We start from the raw sequence: 21266 nt of genomic DNA, 5'->3' as shown, positions 1-21266 counted from the left end.
TGCACCCACAGGTTTTTTGTTAGGAAAATGTAAACCAATTGGTGAGCAGGATTTTCAGAACTACTTAGTAGTGTTTTAATGTTGTTTCTTCAGTAAATTGAAGGTTTATCATTGTCTTTAAAAAGACCATAGCAAACAAAATATTAAGTGCTTTTGCAAATTCTACCCTGGATGTCTAAAGATTGGATCTGTGAAGGAAACAGGTACTTCTAAATTACAGAAATTATGAAAATAATAGTTGGCACAAAACCATGTTCACAATTTCCTGGCACACTGCATGAGCCTAACTTTAAAAAATGCTGCTACTTCTCTAAAGTACAAATTCACTGAGTACATTTGTAAGAAGATTTGCGAAATACCCCTGTATGTATGATCTTTTCTCACTTATTGACTCAAATGATTGGATTTTTAAATACTATTTCTTTTTTATTATTATTAATATGTGACTTTTAGACTCATGTTTATGGACACAAATAATTGTGGATACTGCCAGGGCCATTTCAAGCCCTTATTAAGAGATGCTTGTCATTGAGTCAGGCACTCAGACTCTAAATGGCCCGCAGGCACCTGCAGCCTCAAAGAAGCAATAACCATTTAAGTCTGGACTGAAAATCAAGCACTGATGTTTTAGTGTGACTTCCCATTTCATAAATGAACTTTTCCTGTTTCTATAAAATGCCACTAATCTATAAGTGTTATGCACCACTGGGAAACCATACAGTTTTAGAATATGGCAAACCCAAACTGAAAACATCATAGCTGGCACCTTTTCGAGCAGGCACAGTAGAAGGGCCAAGAACTGCTGCTGATTTCTAGAAATTCATGTGAGCTGGAAGATCCAGGATTCAAAATGTTTGTCTGACTCCTTTCTCATGTTAGAGTTGGTCAGTGGGGTGTCAAATATGTGCTTGATTTCCTCGTATCAGGGGAGATGACTGATTCTTTTCATGGTGCTTGTTACTATTTTCTTCTTGTTTTTCTTAATTATTTGGCATGAACTACAGCCCATCTTAAAACCATTACTTGACTGGGATTCCTTTCTTTCCATTTTGTTACTTCTGCACTCCAGGGGATTTCCTTGAGGAAGCTAATATCTTTCCTAGGTTGCTGCACTGACACAGTATCCGAGTTTCTTTGTTAAGAATTTCCATAACTCATTCGGTCACCAGCAATCTTGGTACTGTTGGCTAAAGTTATTTCCTCCCTTTCTAGCAACTCACTTTTACTTTCTTAGGGTAACTACACTGAAGAAAAGCCCCCATCATGTTGATTTGGTTTGGCAATGCTTTATCTTGTTACTGTGTTCTCTGTTGAGAAAGATGCTTTCTGCGTGGCTCATTGCACCCTGACTCAGCCAGGGATGATTATTGTAACATTGATACTAGGAAAATCATTAGGAAACCAAGCAGACAAACTAACATTGTAACAATGTCTAAGAGTTATATTATGTATGGTTGCCTAGAAGAAGAAAAAGGCATTGCAAGAGTCTTTACATTTATTGCCATACATACCTCAGAAAATTATGATGGGTCAGTAGCAACATTTGCGGTCATACAAAATTTTCAAAATGTGCAGGGGAAACATGGTAGAGCTTGCCCTTCTTCACAGAAGCTGTAAAACACGAAGGATAATGTTGTCTTAAAAATGTTGTTGTATTTCTCACAGACCCAAAGGGTGAGTTGTAGATGTGGGGAGTCTGCGCTCGTTCATTCTTCTTCATTTCCTTTAAATGCTGTATGTACGACTCACTTTACACTGTTGGCACTCTCTTCTTATGAATCTGAAGATCACATGTGTAATATGCAGACAGAAATAAATCCTGTAGGTAAAAGAAAGTAGAAATTGGCTAAAGATCAAAAGTTATACTCATTCCACTCCTTCCTTCGCTTTTATTATCCTGTCTAAATTTGGTCTTTTGTAGAGAGGATTGGGTAGGTTGTTGGGTTTGGGTTTTTTTCAGGAGGAAAGGTTGGCTTAAATGAGAATTTAAGGTTTTATTTGTTTTTCAACCCTGTATGTAATTCGAACCATGGCATAGTTTCTTTGCTAGAATCAAAACTGCGGTTCTTAGAGGGTACAGAAGATTGTGGAGTGGCTTCAGGAAAAAAACAGTTCACCTCAAGTGTTCTGTGAACATCTATAGATTAAGTGGCAAGTAAAGTCTTGGTTGGTTGGGTTTTTTTTCTTTTGTCTGCACAGTTAAACCAAATCTGGTATCATTAAAGTCCCTGTTCTAAAAACAGTTGGGCATGTGCTTAACAAAATCCTAAGATATAAATGGAATTAATTGTGAAATTGCTTGTTTGCCAGGTCAAGCCTTAAGTCTGTGTCTTGGAAAATTTCTCTAGAGAATATGCTTGTAATTTTTGTAGTTTTTAATTTTTTATGACCTTCTTCACTGGAACATAATAAAAAGATGTTTATTTTCCTGTCTTTATAGAGCCCCAGCCTTTAACAGGTAACTTCTAAATGCTTTATTTAAGGCTATGAAATGCACTGGAATAGTAGTGGTGACCATCAGTAGAGCAACTAGTGAAAAAGTTAAGAGCAAGATGTGATGGATATTTAACTTCAGTAGTTTCAAAACTTTGCTTACCATTACTCACTTAAAGGAGATTAATCAAAAACAATAGCTGTCCTAAGGAACTACCACAAAACTTCTCTCCAAAATTGTCTCTCCAAATTAACATTTTTTCATGCAGTTTTTCTTGTTGTTAAAAATGAAATAAATTCATTTTACTTGAATCTCAGATTAAAACTTTGTGGTAGTGTTTATGTAGTTATAGGTCACCACATAAAGTACCATCATTTTTGGCTGTGGTGCAGAATTGTTTAGAGCATTGTTGGTCATGAGCGAGCAATACTGGTAGAGACATCTATGAAGTTCTGGACAGTTTCAATTTATACCAAAACCTTGAATCAAAATAAGTGATCTAGTTGTTAGTGCTGCTTCCAAAATCACTTCAAAATTGAGCTAAGAAGTAACATATGTTTCCACTATTTTTCAGTCCATGGTTGTATATTATACTCAAACCCCAAATACAAAGGAAGAAGCAATTTGTAAATAAAAATTTCATCATCTCATTTGAAAAATACAATTATTTTTAATTATAGTATCATAGTTTAACTATAAATATTATTTGTCATATCAATGCCATAAGTGACCAGGGTTATGTCAGATCTCTCTAAATAACATGGCTATGTGTTACATTGATGTGCAAACAGGAAGAGAATCCAGGCTGATAATGGTTAACGACGGTAAGAAGAGAGACAACCTCATGTTTCAACTAATCTCCAGCTATTAGGGATCAGCACGAGAGACATTATTTCATATCTGCCTCATACAAAATTCCATATACCTAACTCCAAAGCATCTGGTGTGGGCCATAGTCAGAAACAGGATACTGGACTAAATATATCCCATGTTCCCCGTGCAATATCCGTGAGCTTTCTACATTCTCGTGCAGCAGATGTGAAATATGCCAGTAATACCTGTTCTGATTTAATTATTTGCACTACTGTATTTGAATACTAGGTTTTGGTCACCTAACCAAGCAATTGCTGAAGCTAGCGGATGGCCGTGTTGTGCTGGCACTGGAGGGAGGACATGACCTTACTGCCATCTGTGATGCATCTGAAGCCTGTATAAACGCCCTTTTAGGAAATGAGGTAAAATATAAATCATAGTAGGTGGAGACAATGTTTCAAGTTTGCTGAAGCTCCTGTCTTTGATTTTCTTTTAGTAACAATGGCATCAGTCCTTTTTTCATTTGGTATAAAACCCATGCAATTTGAGCATGTCTTAGAAATGAACAGACCTCAGATGAGCTGGTTTGGATAAATACCTCTAAATTAGATGATTAAACAAATCCTTTATATTTGCCTAAATTATTCCCAGTTCTGAGTAAGATTTAATACCTCAGAGTTGCTTTTGGTGATGTGCTGAATACCAGACTTGACATCGTTGGTAGTCACTGGTGTGGATATCATCTACCAGGATTGGACCTTCTGGCCAACTATCATGGAAAAAAAAATGGCTTTTGCAAGGTATCTAGTAATCTTAGGAACTGGATACTGCAAAGGCACATTTTTTGCGGTATTTTGACACTTCAACTGGCCTGTAAAAGAATATATTTCAGAGGCTTTTGAAATTGAATGACATTAATAAAAATGTGTCCAAGACTTACTTAAAAAATGTTTGGTTTTTTTTTAAGCTATAAATGAAGATTCAGGTTGATCTGCATGTAATTTAAATGGAGTGTCCAAGATATATCAAACACTGTATATATTATTTAAAAACTTTTGAGAGTGGACTATCAGACTAAGTAAATATGAGTATGTGCTATTTATATACACAAAATATTAGTGAAAATTGGTCTGTTGTCCGCTAGAAAATACCTTTTATCGTATAAATATGGTGAGAAGGAAAATAAGCTTGCTGAAGGTGCAGTCAAAATAATTTATGAAAGGACAAAAGCCTTTACCATAAACTGTGAATTTTGCAAGATCTTGATGTAAAGTGCAATATGTTACTTTTTTTTTTTCCCCAGGGGAATTGGTAATAGCTATATAATCTCTCCAATCAAATGTATTAGTGCCAAATTGCAAGCTAGTCTACCAGTTCCCTTCCACTTCAAGAGTTCATACCTATGTGAATGATGTAAAGTAATATGTCTTCTGATGGATATTGGATAGAAGGATTTTCTAAATGTTCTTTTAAACCTTTGCTTTTCGTTTTTATGACCCACCGAGAAAAATATTTTTATGCTTATTTTTTACATAATACATGCAATAAGTGATACCTTTTTCAAAAATATTCTCAGACATGTAAAGAAGTAGACACATTAAAAAAAAAAAAAAAAAAAGCTTTCATTGGGTTTTATCTGCTATCACTTTTGACAAGTCCCATAAGGAGAGTTTTCCAGTGTGGTGACACGCACTATTGAAAAAAACGCTCAGCTCAATGTTGGCCCTTTTATTTAGGTGCCGAAATAGGGACTACAAAACCTAGCTTGAGGCATGTGACAATCTTAGTGAATGCAGCATTGCTTTCCTGATCAGCTGCCATTCCAGGGCACTCTTATTGATATTCTCTGTCGTCATCTTCCCTGTGGTAGTATCTTATGGCATCAGTGGCTTTTCATAGCCCTTCTAAGCCCATTCTCTGAAATTTGCACCCTTGTGGGACTAATGCAAATGGTACAATGCTGATGATGTGATGTGTCTTCCTCTGTGTAGGTGCCTGGGTCCTTCTATCCAGTTACGACCATTTGGTGGTGCTACCCATTTATGAAAACTGCCTTGTTTTGTTTTAGCACTATATCACACCAAATTACTATTTCTGCTGTCACTGGCTAGCCATTATCTGAGAAAAAATACTGATTGTGAGAAAAATGAATGGGATAAGTGTACTAGAATAGAAACTTTCTTCCATTTTATTTTAGAGTAATTACAGACTGGGAAATTAGATAAGTTGTGAGTCTATCTGCAAAATATAGCAAAGCAAACTTCAGGAGAGACAAAAGTTCAATAGATGAGAATGAAGACAGACATAACCATGCAGCCATTTTTAATTCACTTGTGAAAGAACATGATCATTAATAACATGAAACATCTCATGCAATAAGCATTATTCTCCTGTGCACTTACTCACAGCATTGTCTTCAGGGACATGCATTAAATGGTCTGGCGCAGTGGAATTTCAAAGAGAAAATATGCTATGGCTGTTAAGAAGAGAAAAATACTCCAGAGACGATGTTGTTACCAACACTACCATAAGAAATTAATGTTTGCTTAAAAGAATAAGTAAAGGTGTTGCCAAGGAGCAGACAGTAATGAGGAAGTCTGATACCTAGTTAGTAGTTAGAAATCAGCACGTCTGTTGACATCTCTAGATTTATGGCAATCTACACCACATGGCCCATAGCATATACATTGCTTGATTTCAGCATAATATTCATGAACTTGCAAAGCAAACTCCAAGTGTGTTCCTGCCAAGGACAGAAAAAAATGTTTTTCTTCAAACAACCAATTACTGTAATTTGAGGATGCATTCTTCCTTGAATGCAATTCTTTACAGGTGATTAATAGGATAATTATAACTTATTATCTGCCCTTCACTTTTACAAATAATGGTATATAGTGCAACCCTAGTTTAAAAACATTGGCAAGATGAACTTCAGTTTCTAAACACTACACATGTAATTGAACTCAAATTAGAAAGGTTGGGAAAGGCCTTTGTAAGGTACTCTGCAGTTTGTCAGATGTATTTATTCATGTGCTGAGGATTAGAATTCATAAACGTTTTGCAGGGTTTTTTGAAAACTTTTTCTTTTCTTTTGTTGTTTTTGGCCAGGACTTGTCAATACAGAAATTCACTGCTTCATGTGTTCTGTTACCAGCAGAATAACATTTTAAAAAAAGAATAACTTTAAACTAGCCACAACTTCCAACTTTCATGGAAAGCTGGTCTGATATGTAGAGGTAACATCAAACTTACCAGTGCAAAATGCTTTCTTTTCTCAATTTGTCTCTGAACACCAAGAAGGAAAACAGGTTGACTTCCAAAATAGATATACTTTGCTCTTATTTATATGTGCGCAGTAGCGCAGTGATCTGTTTAGCAAGATAACTTCTTACTCTTCTCTTAACAAATGCAAGTGGAGCCACTAGGAAAAGAATACACTATCAAGTTAATCTTCTTTAAATAATTTGAGCGTGGCACAGGAAATTCCTGCATACAGTTGTTGATTTTGAAGACTAACCAAAAAAACTATTAAAAATGTCTCTTTTTCTTGGAAGAGATCAGAATTTAAATAAGCTATCAGCCCCATCTATGTGTGGCCAATACTTCTGAACTTCTCTGCAGAAGTACTTTTGAGCAATAATTTCAAATTTTGACAGAAACTCAAATGGGATTGTAACTGTTGGTATTCTCTGATTGGAAGTACTTATCTTGTTAATTGTTTCTTTCTAAGACCCAATTCCCTAAACAGAGGTGCCTAGTGCCTTTTTAGATACCTTAGGGTATCCAGGACATCAGCACAGGACTGGTAGATCTAACACAGAACTTAAAGTAGATCCACACACTTTCTGAGTGGCAAGTGGAAATCAGGCAAGACACCCTATAGTGTCTGAAATGGCTCAATCCGGTTTGGTTGTGTGAATCTCTCCTTAAATGATGCGAAAACGAAAAAGGAAATTACAGAAGTAAAGGTAAGGAGAAATTTTATGAAGATAAAATTATTAATTAGAAAGTTTACATATAAAATTACTTAAAAATAAAAGATTTCAAGATCTTAGGTTTCCTTGTCCATCTTTCTGTGTACAAGCAGAAAATTTCCATGTCACTTTGAGAAAAATCCATCTGACCATTTGCAGAGCTAATTAGGAGCACAGTAGGTTATCTCCTTGGAAGGAAATCTTCCTAAGAGGTGAGAAGAGATTAAGCAGCTGGATTCCCTTGAAATCTAAAATGAAAACATGGAAATCCTTCTGGAAGATAGAAAGGCAGGATGAGCATGAGTTGCTTTAAAATATCCCTGAATTTTCTCAACATGATTTGAGAACTTGTCCATTAAAAGAGCATCTGTCAAAACAAAGGAAATGATAGATTCAGATAATTAGAAAAGAGACATTGTTTTTAAATTTAAGCATTTCTGAGATGATGATATACTCCTTTGCTTAAAATTAAATTCCTTCATTTATTGTGATACTCTTTAAATGATTCTACAGTTTTTCACAGATTGGTTGTATAGTTTCAAATACTTATTTTTAAAGCATATATAGCTATACATATTACTTTAATTAAGAAAACCATTAAATTTTAAGATTTGTATGTTATTCCAAGAAGTGTGTGCAAATTGGGTTGAATGTTGAGATTTTTCCCCAAAATTTTGTCATGGAGAATGGAAATTCCACACTATTTTGTCAGTCCTAGCTTCAGTGCTATAAAGACCTCTGCTATGCCTTTCGGTGCCAGGTAGAGGTGAGTAAGGCTGCTCTATACATGCAAGGGTAGGTTCTGGTTTCTTTCCTCCACATTACTTTTGAAGAGCCACTACCTGGATTTAAAAAGCCCTCAGGGATAAGCTGTCCTTGAGTTCAGGATCCTAAATCCTGCAGCTTATTTCCAACATAACTGCGTTCAGTTGCGGGTTCTTCTGCAGCCAGAACAAGTAAGGAAGGATTTCTTTAAGCACAAACCTCTTTCTTTGAGTCAAAACCTAAGGCTTTAGTTCTTCCTTCATCCCGTCTCTTTTCAAGCAGCCAGGTGGGATATTTCTATGGGACATAAAAGTCAGTCTAACATCATGGTCCCTCTGATCCGTCTACAGGTTTGGGCAGTGTCTCTTAGCTCTCTGTGGTACAGCAGTTTGCCGTGGTGTATAACAAGTGATAATTAGTCACAGACGGGGTCATGCTCTTCTTTGCACAGAGGAAACAGAGAAGTGCAATCCACAGTGTGCTCTGCCCAGCAGGACCCTGCAACAAAGGCACAGAGAGGATGCATGTCTGCTCTCATTGACTGTGGCGGCCAAGGCTGAATTTGGCCCTAAGTCCAAAAACATTTTTAAGTGACTAAATTTAACATCTTCTAGTAAATATTCTTCTGGCTTGAATTTCAGTCTGAAGCAGAATTTGACAAAACATTGTGATTGGTTGGCTCCCAAGCATGCTTGAAAACTTATACTGGACAATTTTCTTGCAGAGTGTGAAGTATGTGCTTCTTTCTTGCAATCTGTTGAGCTGGCATTTAGGAGGGGATGGTAATTTAAGTGGAAAGCTCATACTCTGCAGCTTTCCTGCTGATGATGAAAAGTTGGCATTTTCTCCTTTGTGGAATTCTGCGTGAATCTGGGGCTGCTTGCCAGCTAGGCAGTGAGCTCTGCCAAGAGGGCCTGGACTGCGTTAAAAGGGGTTATTTACCAGAACAGGTAAGCATTTCTCTCTCCAAAATGGAAATTTTCATGGAAGCGAACATGGCCTGAGATCAATTTTAAATTGCATGGTAAACTTGGTCGCAATCTCACTTCCTCATTGTTAATCTGAGTCTAATACTAGAAAAGAATTAACACTGAGTCTAAGCCACCTGTCAACCGCTGCTTGCATGAACCCAGAGTCCAGAAATTGGCCCAGAAAGAGAGAATTAGATGGGGTAGGACACTGGAACAATGTATGTGCCATAGGTCAGCATGGTGACATCAAAGTCACCAAGGTGGGCAGTGTTAGTCAGGAAGTGGTTTGGTGAAGAAAACAGAGAATATTCTAATTCCAAAGCTACATAATTCCAAGGCATCCCTTGGGTTTTGGGGGCTGGTAGGTGCTAATGACCCTTTGTGCTTTTGAAACCTTTTCCCTACTGAAAACTGGCTTGTTTAGGTACTGCACTGTAACAGCAGATCACAAAAATACCTGCCTAAAGTGCTTATATATAAACAGAAAGTGCAGAAACTTTGACAAGATTGCTAATATAAGAACATAGAGGACCTGTGAGATCTTTGAACTTAGTCCTCTGTAATCATAGGCAACCCTATGTGCAGATGTGTTTCTTGCACAGTGTGTCCAGGAAAGGGAGGTTGTAGTTCCCTGCAACCTAGGGGAAGCTGAGGAGCCTGCCTGCCTTCTCCCCTTCCTCTGCTTCTGCCAGGACCCTCCATGCTCCTTACCTTATCCTTGCAATTGCCTCACTTGTCAGTTATCTCTAACTGCAGTCCACAACGATCTTCACTGAAGCTAATCTTGGTGCTTGAAAACATGACAGTGCTAAGGACAATGCAGATATTGCTAGAATTTCCAGCTCAGTACAGACTGCTGTAGTTTCAGATTCTCTCCACGATCCCAAGGATCAATTCAGATCACTTTCTGGGCACACAAAATTTCCATCATTAATTCCTTCTTCAAACATTTGTTGATATGCCTCTGGCATACTTTGGCAGCCCAAGTGATTTTTGCCCATTTACATTGTGTTTCCTACTTTGAAAATGATTAGCAGACACAGTTTCTACTTTCATGTGCTACTTTGGGCACAAAAGCCCGATTCAGCCATGTAAAAGCTTTGAAAATGTGACCCTTTATGTCTAGTCCAAACTGTCTCTCCAGTGGTTTGGTTATTTCTGCAGACTTGAGCTGTTGTTCTCTGAAAGATTTCTTTCCTGACAGTGTATTTCCAGTGCTCTTTTCAACTTCCTTTCTGTTAGCCTCCAGATTTAATAGACTTAATGATCTGAATGCCAATAGGTGTAGGAGGGAAGGTGATTATGCCATATATGCCAGGTGTAGAGTAATTTCTTTTGTTCACTGTTGGGTCTAACTGCTGATATTTTCCAGGGACACCCCTATGTCTATACAGTTGTATCCAACCAGTGGATAGCTGCCAACAGAAATCATTCTGTTGAATGCAGACAGCCTCATTTCAAAGTGTATAGAAATAGCTGCCATAACCCACTGGCTTTATTTCTACAGTGTTTTTGTAATGGTGCTGGATTTTGAGCTGAGCAGGGTATATGATGTAATGAACTTACTTGTGGAGCCTGATAAGGTTTCCTTGATATCGAAGAGGATCCAAGGTCTGTCTGGCTATCCTTAAGGGTGAGGAGGCAGAAAAGCTCCAAAGTAGAAGCCGAGTTTGGGATATAAAATGAAAGTTTTGTGGAAAAAAACAGTTAAGGAAATGATCAATCATGACTGTTATGCTCATCACCTACAGATCTGTTAGTAGAGCTAACCGATGGAGTAATGATTGGTATAATTGTTGGATGTTTGACCCTTTTTCACCTTTTCTTTAATGATTCATCAGCTTATCCTGATTTCTAAAACCACATCTGCGATGTTCTGGTATGTGTAGATATTCAAATGCAGCCTACTTGTTAAAAAATTTGTTTCTGTACTTATAAATAAAGAGGTGCCATTGATATATTAGGAAAAATCAAGACTTTTTTTGGCTCCTGCAAAAAAACAGCTCTGAAGAAGGCAATAGAATATTCACCTTTTAATTGGACATCTCCTCTAGCTATCTCTACATCAATTGGTCCTAGCTTAATAATTGGTACAAGAGGTCTGCAGAAAGAATCTCAAGGTACTCAAAGGGCAAAGCAAGACACAGCTCTCACATCTTGCCATCTGGCAATTCCATACCTTGCACTATTATTCTTACTGAATAGCCTGAAGCTATTTTGTCCTACTTCAGGGGAGTGAATTGGTCATCAAAGCCTTAGGAATTAGGAAACTGTCAAAACAGAACCTTAAGCTACTGTTTCCTTCCCTTTCTGTGTTCCTGTGCCCAGTATCGCCAAACAGAACTTCAGGATTTTGTCCTCTTCCTGGACAAATGATAGATTACTTTAAACAAAAAATAAAAAGTGATAAAAGCAAGTGCTATTTATCTACATAACCCAAGGTATCGATTATTAAGATTGCTATATGGATTATTGTTCTAAAATATGTGAAGCTTGATCTGTTGGTGGGCATTTTCGTAAATATGCAGTTTTCCCCAGGTACCTGCAAGAGTTACCAAATAGAGTAACCTGTGAAGATCGTGAAGTAAATGTGGTTTGAGAATTGCAAATGTATCTGTAAATATTATTTTTATTGTAATTGTTCTTTGTTCTCATCCATGATACATATTATATAGCAACAATCTGCCTTTGCAGTTTGGCCTCCTCGGTAACCAAGTAGAGTTGGGACCCAGTCAGATCCTACCAGCACTCCTCTGCACACTTGCTCACTGTGTAGAACGGAGTGATTTATGCTATTTGAAAACAAAACATAGTTCTATTGTTTCAAGCCACAAGGAAATCTTCCAGCTGCAATCCCACATGGGATTCTAAGGAAATAATGACATGAACAGCCCTATTCATTTTAGTTACCAAGATTCCAAAGGACTGGTGATATTTGCAATGTCTTTCTTTATCACTGACGGGCATTGACTGCTGATTGTAATGGTAGGATCCCAGAAGTTCTGGGATTTGTAGCTAAGCTTGCTTAAAATAGCACCACTAAGGGAGTATCTACACTGCAGTTACTTCCCACTTTGTGTACTTGGATCAAAGCTGATTTTATCTAGTTGATGGGTAGCAATGCAGTGGAAGCAACCTGGAGGACAATATAAGATGGCTACTGAACTATTAACTTCACAGAGGAAGCTCCTCGGGTGGGCTTCACTTGACCTAGTTCAAAGTAGACCCAGGCATGCTTAAGAAAGGAGTTTTGTCTGCAGTACAGATGTCTCCTGTCAATGGTGGTCAAACTTCCTTGGCTTTAGAGAGGAGAGATTGGTATTGATACCGCTCTTCCTTGTCCACCTTGACATGGTTGCTACTCCTGGCTCCACAGGAGCCCCATGCCAAGCCTTAGCAGCCTATGTGGGGAAGCGGAAAAACTGGTTGGACTCTAAGCATAGTTCAAAGAGAATGTAGTTGTTACAGCACGAGAAGACACATTTAACCCAAACAATCTTTTAGCCTTTTTCTAGGGGAAAATGTATGAAAGGTGGACAAAAAAGCACATGTGGCTGAATTTCAAAACACAGTTTTCTTGGTATATCTATCCATTGCAGGGCAAAAATAACAGTGCAGTAACAGAACACTTCCTTCTGCTAATTTACTATGATGCAGCCCTACTCAAAGAATATACAATTAAAACTGGCTAATTAAAATGCAGCTGACTATAAAAAAAAATACTTAGAGGACTCCTACTGCTGATCTGCATAACCATTTTTTATCTACTACTTTATTTGAAATTAATGCAAAGCTAGTAAAAGCAGCTGTGTTTTATGGTTTCCCCCTATAAATCTTAAAATGTGTAAGATGGTTAGATGTAATAAAACCAGAAAAAAAAAGATAATAGAGTGCACACTTCGGTTCCAGTGTGGCTTCAGCAAGGTTTTGTTTGGAGTGCCCAGCTGCATATACAGACGCAGTGGAATTTGGTTTGTGAGGAACCTACAAAAATTACACAAATAACTAGCATTTTTTTAATGAATAATACACAGACATGCACCTGCTTCAGAGACTCCATAGATTAGTCTTGCAGCCAATAGAAAAGCCCCTTGGAATTCAATTACATGGCTGGAAAACAGAAAACAAAATCATGGCTATACTTTCAGAACTGATACCAGCAAAATGTTAACCAGTTCTTGGGCTGAGCTTTTCCTGAGGATTAGATTGTTTCAGTTTGTTTTACTTCCCTGTGGCTTATTGAAAATTTATATTATTCTATTCTATTCTTGCAGCTGGAGCCTCTCCCAGAAGATATTGTGCACCAAATCCCCAATATGAATGCAATAGCTTCTTTAAAAAAGACCACTGAAATTCAAAGTATGTTTCTCAGTTTGGGTTGGTGGGTTGGTGGGTTTGGGGTATTTTTTATTATTAATTAATGTCATAGACATTTAACTATTGTTTCAGAGAAAAGAGTGGGCAAATGTTTTATGTATAAACCAACATTCTGTGTCTAGTACATATATTTATTTATATATGCTTTTATTTTTCTTTCTTTGACATCTCTTTGTTTCTGCTATGTATTTAGCTCTGAAAAACTAACTCACTGAAATTATTTAGAACTTTCTGATTCCTGAATATTCCCAAATCTTTCCATTCCAGAGCAGCTTGGATGAAATAGATGTTTGTCAGTGAGGGAGAGGAACAGACAGGTAAATTAGAGCTCTAACAAATAGTTTCTTCAGATTCTGTTTGTGCAGTCCTTTACAAGTTACTCACTTTGAGGTGTATAGGAGCTTGAGATAAAGTTAAAAAGCTCAAAATGGGCGCTGATGCATGGAACAATGCTAACAAATACATGATTTTATTCTGTTTCTGGTGCAGAAGGTACTTGATTCCTTCACTTGTGTGCCCTGACCCCAACCCTTTACTACCCAGATGCTTTAAGGCATTTGCTCTGGTCTCGCTGAAAATTTTTTGCTTTGCCATCAGTTGCCTTAATCCAACTGAGCAGACTTCCCTTAAACTTCTAATCTTCTGCTCTTTGCCATTTTACCAAGACAGTGGGAGCTTCCTGAGTTCTACTGTTTGCTGGTTCCTTAACAGTAACAAATGGATAACAAATGTTTTGTTTCATGTTAGATGAATCATAAATTGGTATTCATCTGTATAAAATAAATGCAGTTTTTAAAAGGGACACCATGCATTATCCATTGATCATGCAGTAATTATCAATCTGATTTTAGTTGTAAGGTGACAATTAAAATTCATTGTAGGTATATAATTCGTCCTTCATATCCTGTAGTAACCCAGATATGCAAATGCTCTAAGTAAATCAGCTATATATGATAAATTCCAGTAAGTAATTTTTGCTGGGTGGTATGTCCTAGGGTAGCTCATGAGTTAGTATCTTCCTTAAAATTCCCTGATAATGATCTGGAAGGAATCAACAAGTCAAAGAAATTAATGCATTATGCAAGATAGAGCAGATTTGTAAATGATAATAAGGACAGAAAGCTGCACACAGGCCACAGACATGAAGAAAGAATATGCAACTCTGTTTGAAATAAGACATGTATTTAATGAAAATGGATCTGGGGGAAAAAAAAAAAAAGTTGAATTGAGAAAAAAAATAATTAACACTGGCTCCAGAAAGGCATAGTGTCTTACTAGAAATACACACTAATGATGGCAGTTCAGAAAGAAGGAATGGATTTAGGAACAAATTCATAGTGTGTGTCTAAAAACATAGTTCAGACCTCTGCAGAGTAGCTTAAATTTACTTGTTCAGAACAAGCTTAGGTTTGAGCTGAGCTGGTACAGTCACAGCAGTCCAGTGGGCTGTTCTGAAGCCTGTTGGACTGGTCAGGGTTTGGAGTTGTTTCTACACAATGTTCTGTCTTTTCTTGCAGTTATTACCTGAAAGGTTATGCATACGTCATTTCGTCTGGAGAGAGACCAAGTACTAGAGAGGAATATGCTTGGATGACAGAAGGGTGCATTGAGGAAGTTTAGTGCAGCTTTATGAAGGATGCATATTTAGATGGGATTGAGAGAAGCAAGTACATGTTGAATAGTTATGCAGACTGAAAAGCATTAGGCTGTGGGGTAGCACTGTGAAAGACACTGAGAAAGCCTGATTTGTTTGGCTGATTGCTTGCATGTATATTGAGTCTCTATTTCTGTGCTCCAACTTTGATGATGAATATTAGCAATATTTTAGACAAAAAAAGTCCCTCTGTGTTTGCTGCAAAAAATTGAAGATGCAACACTTAGCTAGACAATGAGAGGAAACAACTTTCTTCTAATTAGAATGGAATTTGTTTAAATGTTTTGTTTGTGACAGTGATCCAAATCTCCTTTGGAAATGTAATACATTTGGAAGTAGTAGTTCCCACACCCATGTAATATGCTATTCCTAAACAATCCTGTTCACTATCTTGAATACCACCCCCAAACTGTTTTTTTCAAGCAAGCCATGGTATGGCATGTCCAAATCTATTTGTGAAAGGCAATTACAAATGCCTGTAACAGTGACAGAAACATTCACTTTTATTATTTCCTGGTAATAATCAGTGCTCCCACAAATCTTTGAGGGAGACTTAAGCACATTTTCATGCTGAAATCCAAAGCATACCTAGAAGACTGATTTGGTTTCATTGTTTGTTCTTGCAAGCCGTGATTGCTCTTCAAGTTTTGTATGAATGAAACCAGCAGTATGCTTCATTCTTTCCCCTGAGCTCCACCAAGTTCTTCTCAATGAATGTAACAGGACCAGCAGTATTTCACATTCCAGTATAGCACAGTAGAAATGGCATTTTCAGAGGTGTGAGCAGTTTGAGGCAGATGCTTTTTGAGCTCATTTAATTGTCAATCCACAGGATACCTAGGGTTTCTAACAAAGCTTCTTTGCAGCTGCATGCCATGATTGCCTCTCCCTTCCACAAGACTTTGCCTGCAAATCTTGTGGTTGAGCACACATGCTAGCCCTGTATGTTTTGTGCTCAACATATAAATGTTGTTCTTCGTAAAAAGCAGCTTGCAAAGCTGTTCTGCTTACCACAGGTGTTTGTAAGTACAGCTTTCTGATTTTAAAGAAAAAACTACCATTGCTTTTTCACAAGCTTCAGAAAGCCCACTTTGCATGAGGTATGCACTGCTACCTGGATGCTATTCCTATTTGGGACTGCTTTAAAATTTCCTCCCACAAACCACAAACACCTTGCCATGCACACCATTCTCCAAGACCGTCCACTGCAGCATAGATGCTGCCACCTGCTTCCTGGCCTGACTCTGCTCTCCCTCTTTATCGCTAAAACCCCTCTTATAATACAATTCTCAATGCGGGGAAACAAGGAAAATCACGCATCGCTTGGGAGTGAAGGGCAGTTAAATGGGCACAGAGAGCCCACTAATATGCTTGAATTGGCCCTGAGTTTTAGTGTTACAAGAAAGTCAGGATTCAGGGGGCAGCTGGTGTGTGAGCCTGTGTGTGAATGAATGAATGCGATGTAGCAATCCTCACTGATGCTGTTTTATTGTTGCTGCAGGAGAGCAGCACAGTGGTAGCTGGGTACTAATATTTTATTTTATGAATAAGAACCCTTGAAAACTCCAGCAGTGAACATGGGTTCATTTCTTTTATAGGCAAGAGGGGGTATTATTCCCATGCCAACAGATTTGATTTTCTTGCACATCTGTTTCTGCAACAAAAACCCCACCCACTCTGCGAACATTTAGCTCATAAATTATAGGGTTTGAATTGGGTGTATATTGCAAAGACTGACTTTTGCACATATGATCTGTGAGAACATTGTGGAATGCTCATATAACTTTTTTGTTTGTTTTTAGTGCATTTTTTAATGAATAGAGAATATGGTCTCTGAGCACAGTAATAATAGAGAATATTTTTGTCTTGTTTTTATAAAATTTGCCAGGCTCCAATCACTGAGCCTACTGTTATGTACATAACTTTTTAGCTGTGTCTTTCATGCTTTTGGAGCAAAGCCAAGCTCCTAACACTTAATCTCAACTTTGTAGGATACTTAATACACTTTACATTTTATCCCCAGAAGGTCCCCGTTATTTAAAGATTCTGCTAACTACTCAAACATGCACACTATTAGAGTTCAAAGAAACACACTGGCCATGCTTACTGGTTGTTCTTGCAGATTGACTTGGGCTTTCATCTTGCAATGATGTTTTTGAATAAAGACATTTCAGGCTTTATTGACAGCTGCTTTCTCACTGGAGGGAAAAGTTCATCTTTCGAAAAGCCTGAAACTGTGTTGAGAGCTGTGTTACCAAAGAGGGAGTTTTCAGCAGCCTTTGTGCAGCACAGGCAGCACCACTGCTGGCCTGGCCTCCCAGCTGTCAAAGCCTCCAGCTACCCTCCGGATAAGCACCTCAACTCAGCCCGCTGCCCAGCTGCCAAAATTCTCCTTTTAGCCCTCAGAAAAGTCCCCTACTTGATCCCTCCTCTTTCACAGCTGTTGAAACCCTCCATCTAATTCCCAGATAAGTACCCTGATCCAACCTCTGCAGCAGCTGCTGGAAGCTTCTTGCTAAACATTGAATAAGCTCTGGTCCAGAGCTCCCAGCCTTCCCAAAGCTCCTAATTTCCAGGTGTCATCCACCTGGCAATTAGTGAGAGCTCGGTGGATTACTGGACTGTAAGAAATACATATGTAAATTCTTACTTGTTCATCTGGTTACTGCTAAACAACCTCTTTCTTAATAGCACTGCAGTAGCAGACCATTTTATATATTGCTGATGAGTCACCTGCCATTTTTGTTTGCGTTGCTTGAAAAGCTTCTTACTGTCTCTTCTGTTGCAGGCAGAAAGCTGAGAACACTTATGCTTTTAATCCACTGCTGTGTTTTTACACAGCAAACCAGAAAGCTCTATTCCTTATATCTGGCAGCTTTCCAGCAGCAGCCAGTTCATATACGAAAGTTTTAAATAAATTATTGTTCTAGTATACGCCCTGAGGTTGGAGGAGAAAGAACATCCAGGACTAACAAACCTGATTGTTCTGGCAACATCACTTCAGTCCGAGCTGGCATTTCTGACTTTTTTCCTTTTCAAGACAGTGCTGTGTGAGCACTTTGTACAACAATGTTCATTTTTCTAGTCCTATTTGCTGTATATGCATCAACCGTCTGCCATATCAGAGCTTCTAGGTATTAACCCTGCCCTGAACTCCCTTCACCTTGCATAGATAAAGCCAATAGCCTGTCTAACAGTATGTGTTCATTAGTCTGTGTGTTACTCCTCCAGTTTATTACCTTCTGGGGAAGGGTGTGACACAGCCCTTGGAATGAAAGCACTTTCCAACTTGGCATTCTTAGGTTCAGAAATATACCTCTTCACTGCAGTCTGAAATTTCAACTGTACTGCTTACACCGCAGTGATTTTAAATTATAATCACTCAGTGTTGAACTAAGTGATTACTATGCTTGTACCACCATGCTAGCTAAAATTCCCATAAATTATTATGTGTGTTTTCCTTAGGCAAGTACTGGAAGTCAGTGGAGCCATACTCTGTGCCAGTGGATTGTGCGCTGGCTGAGTCTCAGAAACGAGAGAGGGAGGAGACGGAAACGGTGTCTGCTATGGCCTCTCTTTCAGTGGATGTTGAGCAGTGCATGCCTCAGGAAGGCAGCAGGTAAGCATATGCAATTATTGTAGAGAACAAGGCTTTCACTCCAGTCAAGTGAGATGAAGAAGACAGCTAGACTAAGGGGTGTTTCAGAATTATCTGCTAACTGAGGTAGCTGGAACTTTTCATCCCTGGATTTGAATTCTTTCACTTGGCAATTCGAAGCAGAGGTATTCTATGCTAGCAGGCTTTTTTTTTGGTGTGTGTAATTCTTTACTAAGGTTCGCGGTTAGTACAAGAACCTTGTTTTCTGCCCACGTCTAATGCTCTCTGCTACATAAAAAGTGCAATATCCATATGAGGAAAATAGACGTGATCAAGTGTAATCAACCGTATTCTTCTCATTGAAAGCTATTCAAACCTGTTTTAGTTTTAATTTTCTAGGAAGGCATTTAACACATGGTCAGATAAATTTAATAAGGATGGACTTAAATCATTATTAAATGATATTAGACAGGCATTAAAAGTTACTTCCCTGGAAGCAATGGAATGGTGCCAGTATAAAACTTAAAGCAATCCTGACCAGGATTAGGGCCAACATTTTCTGTGTACCAAGATGAAGGTACACCAGCAAAGAATGAGAACACTGTTTTTTCCAGCTTGTCAGCTGCTTTGTACATTAATGAAGATTGCTTTCAGTTTCACAAATTGAGAAAATGATACAGTAACTGCTGCTGTGTTTCTTGCCAATTAGAGATGAAAAAAATTGATAGCCACTGAATACTGTGTCATCTACAAAACAGTATTTCTTCAAAGAGTTGTTAGGAATCAGAAAAGCCACTGCAGAAGTTCTTGGAGTTTCCTCCAAGTTGTTTTAAGGGTAAACTTTCCTGGTCTTCACCAGTAGAGGAGACCCAAAATGCAGTGGAACCATTCAGTTTCCGTCACACAGAGAAAACAGGGGAGAGAGGAGGAAAGGAGAAAAAAAGCCTTATAAGGAGACTCATCAGCTCCCTGCAGGCTGCGGAGCAGAGCTGTGTAACAGCAGGAGAGAAAGGAGGGAGCTGCGGGTGGGCACGGTTGTGGTGGGAGCGGAGCCAGAAGGATCCATGGCTCCTACGTTGTGACAACTACTTGTTTGATTTGGTTCTTGCCTCCTGCTTTGGCTTTTTTAATCAGAACTGAACTGATAGGCATCCAGGGAAATGGTGCAGTGCTAAAAGCTATGGATGCGTTTGGGAGCGAACGTCTCTCACAACAGTGGGAGCGCTCATCTGTCAATGAGTTGACAGACATGGCTCAAAGAGACACACAGGGAGCAGAGCTAGCTAGTAAAGTTCACAGTATTTACATAATTACCTTTCCGATTGTAATCATATTTTAATATGCTATGGATATTGTTGTGCTAGTATTATTGCAAACAAATCCATAAAAGCTTAGGGAAGAATATGTGACGAACGGGAGACACATTTTAAATTTGTGAGAGTGCTAATCAGTGCTCAGCTAAGGACTAATGTAAGGTTTGTCATATAAATTTGTGACAGTTATAAGACACTTCTGCTAGCCAGGGACAGAAAGGTGCCTGCTCGTGTGTGCATAGCTCAGAAATATAAAGAATTTCAGCTAAAGTGTTGGAACTAATGTAGTCAAACAAAGCAAAGCTTTAAGTTGTCTGAAAAAGGGCGTGGTTAGTTTTGTGTATTTTTACATTGCTCAGAATAACCAAGAATTGTATTTCTTATGTACCTCCACTCACTTAAAACTGCAGCCATTGAGAGCAACGGCTGATCCTACATAATTTGAACAAAATAACCCTTTGACTAATGCTGCACTGAATTATTGTATTTATTACCTACCTACTGATAACCTGTGACAGTTTCCACCCATTCTGAAAACAGAATTTCAGGGCGGAGCTGAGAGAAATGGAAAAAAAACGGATGTGCTGAAATGTACACAAGTGAAATTCATGTGGCTGCCAGATTCATTACACTTCATCAGTTCTGGACTCTTCTAGGGACAGATCTGTCGTGATGAATTGTTGTGTGGAAAAATGGCTTCGTTTGAAATATCTTCTGTGGTGCTGCAGAGGTTTTTCAGCAGCACAAAAAAACCTTATGCACGCATGCGTTCCTAAGTCTGTTTCCACATTCGTAACCCACAAAGAAGTCACCCAAAGCCAGATTGCCATCAGAGAGCAACAGGACAACATAAGTGCTGTCCCACTGGGCTGAAATTGATAGTTAGGTTTTCTGAGGCTTCAGGACATCATTCTCTTTGTTTTCTTCCTGCTGAATGTAAGGAGGAATATGGAATCAAAAATGGTCACCCTGAAAGTCTGATTTTGAGAGTCCTCTGAGCTGTGGGGAGAGCTGAGAGGACCTGGCTGCACTTTCAGCATGAATGAAAGTCCAGCACAGGATCATAAATCCAGGGACTGATTTGACATTGCACACTCTGGTTTCATGCCAGTATAATTTCATTTATTTCACAAAAACATGCTGTTCATTTCATAGGCACATACCAACACAAACTGCAGTAATGTACTGATGAGTCCAACTTTGCTTTTTCACATTTGTTATGTTTGTTGTAATTAAGGACCAAGTATGCAATGCTCCTTCTCCAGTCCCTTACTATGCAAATGACAGAGCTGCAGGGACGTGAGGAGTTGCTGGGGCTCTCGAGCCCTCTTCATAAGGCCACTGTAGATGCGCCCCTTCTCCCCCCA

General features: G+C 38.5%; 1 protein-coding gene across 14 annotated transcripts in view; it reads left to right on the top strand.

Moving 5' to 3' along the window:
* The window catches only part of HDAC9 (histone deacetylase 9), a 286849-nt gene that overhangs the window by 252657 nt on the left and 12926 nt on the right, over positions 1–21266 (top strand). For all 14 annotated transcript variants that reach the window (XM_041122195.1, XM_030007858.2, XM_030007857.2 and 11 more), the window contains 3 exons: positions 3536–3669; positions 13232–13316; positions 18454–18607. In XM_041122195.1, coding sequence (XP_040978129.1) covers positions 3536–3669; positions 13232–13316; positions 18454–18607 — 373 coding nt within the window. The remainder of the gene's footprint in view (positions 1–3535; positions 3670–13231; positions 13317–18453; positions 18608–21266) is intronic.

This window comes from Aquila chrysaetos, chromosome 3 (genome assembly GCF_900496995.4).
Source record: "Aquila chrysaetos chrysaetos chromosome 3, bAquChr1.4, whole genome shotgun sequence".
Classification (NCBI taxonomy): Eukaryota; Metazoa; Chordata; class Aves; order Accipitriformes; family Accipitridae; genus Aquila; species Aquila chrysaetos.
Note: the sequence above shows the minus strand (reverse complement) of the source record. Positions and strands in the feature narration are given on the sequence as shown.